This window comes from Myotis davidii, unplaced genomic scaffold (genome assembly GCF_000327345.1).
Source record: "Myotis davidii unplaced genomic scaffold, ASM32734v1 scaffold802, whole genome shotgun sequence".
NCBI classification, from domain to species: Eukaryota; Metazoa; Chordata; class Mammalia; order Chiroptera; family Vespertilionidae; genus Myotis; species Myotis davidii.
This window is the reverse complement of record NW_006295887.1, coordinates 635,382-638,430: the sequence shown is the minus strand read 5'-3', so window position 1 is coordinate 638,430 and position 3,049 is coordinate 635,382. Positions and strand designations below refer to the sequence as shown.

The 3,049-nt window shown below is 59.5% G+C and overlaps 1 protein-coding gene across 1 annotated transcript; it reads left to right on the top strand.

The window, feature by feature from the left end:
* Window positions 1–6: 6 nt before the first annotated feature.
* On the top strand, window positions 7–2,958 carry NKX2-2 (NK2 homeobox 2). Its single transcript, XM_006770876.2, has 2 exons — window positions 7–601; window positions 1,523–2,958. The coding sequence occupies exons 1-2, from the start codon at window positions 343–345 to the stop codon at window positions 2,083–2,085; spliced, it is 822 nt and encodes a 273-aa protein (XP_006770939.1). The 5' UTR covers window positions 7–342; the 3' UTR covers window positions 2,086–2,958.
* The last annotated feature ends 91 nt before the right edge of the window (window positions 2,959–3,049 follow it).

Genomic DNA, 3,049 nt, shown 5'->3' with positions numbered 1-3,049 from the left:
GGCCGCCGAAGCCTGAGCTGACGCCGCCTTGGCACCCCTCCTGGAGTTACAAACGAGGCCCCGCGCTCGGGCCGCCCAGCTCCCTGCATCCATTTCCGCGTCTTTGCAGAGAAGAGAGAGGCGCTGCCAGCACTGGCCTTTATCCCCCCCTCCCCTTCCCCATAGGTTTTTTTTTTCTTCTGTTTTTTTTTTTAAATAATTATATCAATAATTAAAGCCCATCCCTTCTCCCCGTTCCCATTCCCTCCCCCCCACCACCCCCTCCCCATCCCAACTGGGGAGCGCCAAGAATTGGCCAAGTGAAGCTACAACTTTGAGGCATACGTTCCGAGGTCCCGAGCCATGTCGCTGACCAACACAAAGACGGGGTTTTCGGTCAAGGACATCCTGGACCTGCCGGACACCAACGATGAGGAGGGCTCGGTGGCCGAGGAGCCGGAGGAGGAGGGCGAGGGGCCAGAGCCCGCCAAGAGGGCCGGTCCTCTGGGGCAGGGCGCCCTGGACTCGGTGCAGAGCCTGCCCCTGAAGAACCCCTTCTACGACAGCAGCGACAACCCGTACACGCGCTGGCTGGCCAGCACCGAGGGCCTCCAGTATTCCCGTAAGTAGCGAAACCTGGCTGCCTGGGTCGCGGCCGCCTCTACGCCTGGGGCCGCAGCGCTGGAATCAGTGGGGGGAGAGAGAGAAAGGCGCTATTGGAGCCCGGATCCGCCACCCTGCGCTCCTGCCAAGATCTGTAAAGCTTGTTTAGGATGCCCTGACTGTTTCCTTCTCATCAAGCGCTCCTAGTCCCGTAAAAGGACTTGGTCTCGGATTTTTTTTTTTTTCAAAGAGAAAAATTAAGAGAAACAGGGCAGGGGAATAACTCCCAAGGTTACGGAAGCCCACCGGGACTGTAGCAACCCAGTCCCCTAAGGACAGCCAGGAGAGGCTGGCCAGGAGCCCTGGAACCAGCCGGTCAAGCACTGGGTACCGGTAGAGGGTGGGGAGTGGGGGGGCGCCTGTTGGTCCGGGTATAAATAGCTCACCCTGGCCCATGACCGATCATAGAGGACGCTTTGTGTGGAGTGGAGGGTGTCAGAAAAGTCCGAAAGCCAAAAAAGAAAAGCCCCCCAAATCTGCCTTAAATGCCAGAGCTGATCAATGCCCGGCTTTTCTTTTAAAAATCTGCCCACGTCTCTCTGGAAAGAAAACTGCTTAAGGGGGCAGAAGCCCTTAACCCGCGATGATCTTCCCCGCGCGCCACTCCCCCCAAATATGCACACACACTGTGCGAACCCCCAGAAAAATAAGCCCTGAGTCCCCAATCCTGATGCTTCCCCTCTTTCGCCTGGCGGATGCCAACGGCTCCATCAGGCATGGAGCCGAGCGGGGGGAGGGAGGTGCGGGGGGCCAAGGCGAAGGCAGTGGGCTCGGCTGCAGGGCGCGGAGGACCGATGGCGCACGGGGGCGCCGGGCGCGCAGGGTCCGGCTGCCCTGGCGCACGGCCTCCCGGCGCCTGACGCGCTTCTCTCTCCCTCAGTGCCCGGGCTGGCGGCCAGCGCGGCGCCCCAGGACTCCAGCTCCAAGTCTCCGGAGCCTTCCGCCGACGAGTCACCGGACAATGACAAGGAGACCCCGGGCGGCGGGGGGGACGCGGGCAAGAAGCGGAAGCGGCGGGTCCTCTTCTCCAAAGCGCAGACCTACGAACGGGAGCGGCGCTTCCGGCAGCAGCGGTACCTGTCGGCGCCCGAGCGCGAGCACCTGGCCAGCCTCATCCGCCTGACGCCCACGCAGGTCAAGATCTGGTTCCAGAACCATCGCTACAAGATGAAGCGCGCCCGGGCCGAGAAAGGTATGGAGGTGACGCCCCTGCCCTCGCCGCGCCGCGTGGCCGTGCCGGTTTTGGTCAGGGACGGCAAGCCGTGCCACGCGCTCAAAGCCCAGGACCTGGCAGCCGCCACCTTCCAGGCGGGCATCCCCTTTTCGGCTTACAGCGCGCAGTCGCTGCAGCACATGCAGTACAACGCCCAGTACAGCTCGGCTGGCACCCCCCAGTACTCGACTGCACACCCCCTGGTCCAGGCCCAGCAGTGGACTTGGTGAGCGCCGCCCCTCCGAGACTCGTGGCCCTGGGCCCAGGCTCCACCCCGGCTGCCGCGGCCGTGGCGAGGAGAACTTGGTCCTGGTTGTTATAATAATAATTATTATTATCATCATGGAGTCGAGTGGACTCGGGGCTCCGTCGGGGAGGCGCCGGGACGCTGCCTGCACCTCCTTGGAGTGGCAGACCCACCCGCCCAGAGCCGCCCGGGCCCGCGCTCCTTTTGAACCTTTGAGAGGGTGAACTCCTTCAGCCGTGTTTACAGAAAGTTTGCGCAGCTCCGCTCCTCGGCCTCTCCGCGGAGGGGAGGGCGGGGGCCCAAACCGACTCAGAGTGAACATCCCGACTCCGGAAGGAGAAAAAGACCCACCCCCCTCCCCTGCCCCCTGCTTTTGTGAATTTTGTTAAATATGTTCGCGTGAGTAGCGATCTTGTCAGCAGTCTTCTTTTAAAGCAAGTGGAGAACGTTAACGTATAGAGGATCTTTGTCTCCTTTTTATAAGAAAATGCTAACTATTTATGGCCATGTGAACGTTCTGACAACTGGTGGCAGATTTCGCTTTTCGTTGTAAATATCGGTGGTGATTGTTGCCAAAATGACCTTCGGGGCGGGCCTGTTCTCCCTAGAGGCCCACCTCCTTTCTTTGTGGTTTGTTTTGGTTTGCTTATGTTTGGTTACCTCTGTTTCCTTCTCTTTTTTTATTTTGTTCAGTGCAGACATTTCTCAAATATAAAAAAGGAACATGTATAGGCGCGAAGCCCCCTGCCCTATCACCCGGGTCCTGAGCCCCCAACGTGGGGCTCGGTGGTTCCGTGAGGTTCCCTAAGAGCGCCGGGCGCTGAAAGCTTTCGATTTTTTAAATAAGAATTTTAATAAAAATCCTGTGTTTAAAAAAAAACCCACGCCCGGCCCTCCCGTTTGAACTATTTTGTCGTCCTGCGCCAGGCCGAGGCTTGGGCAATGGC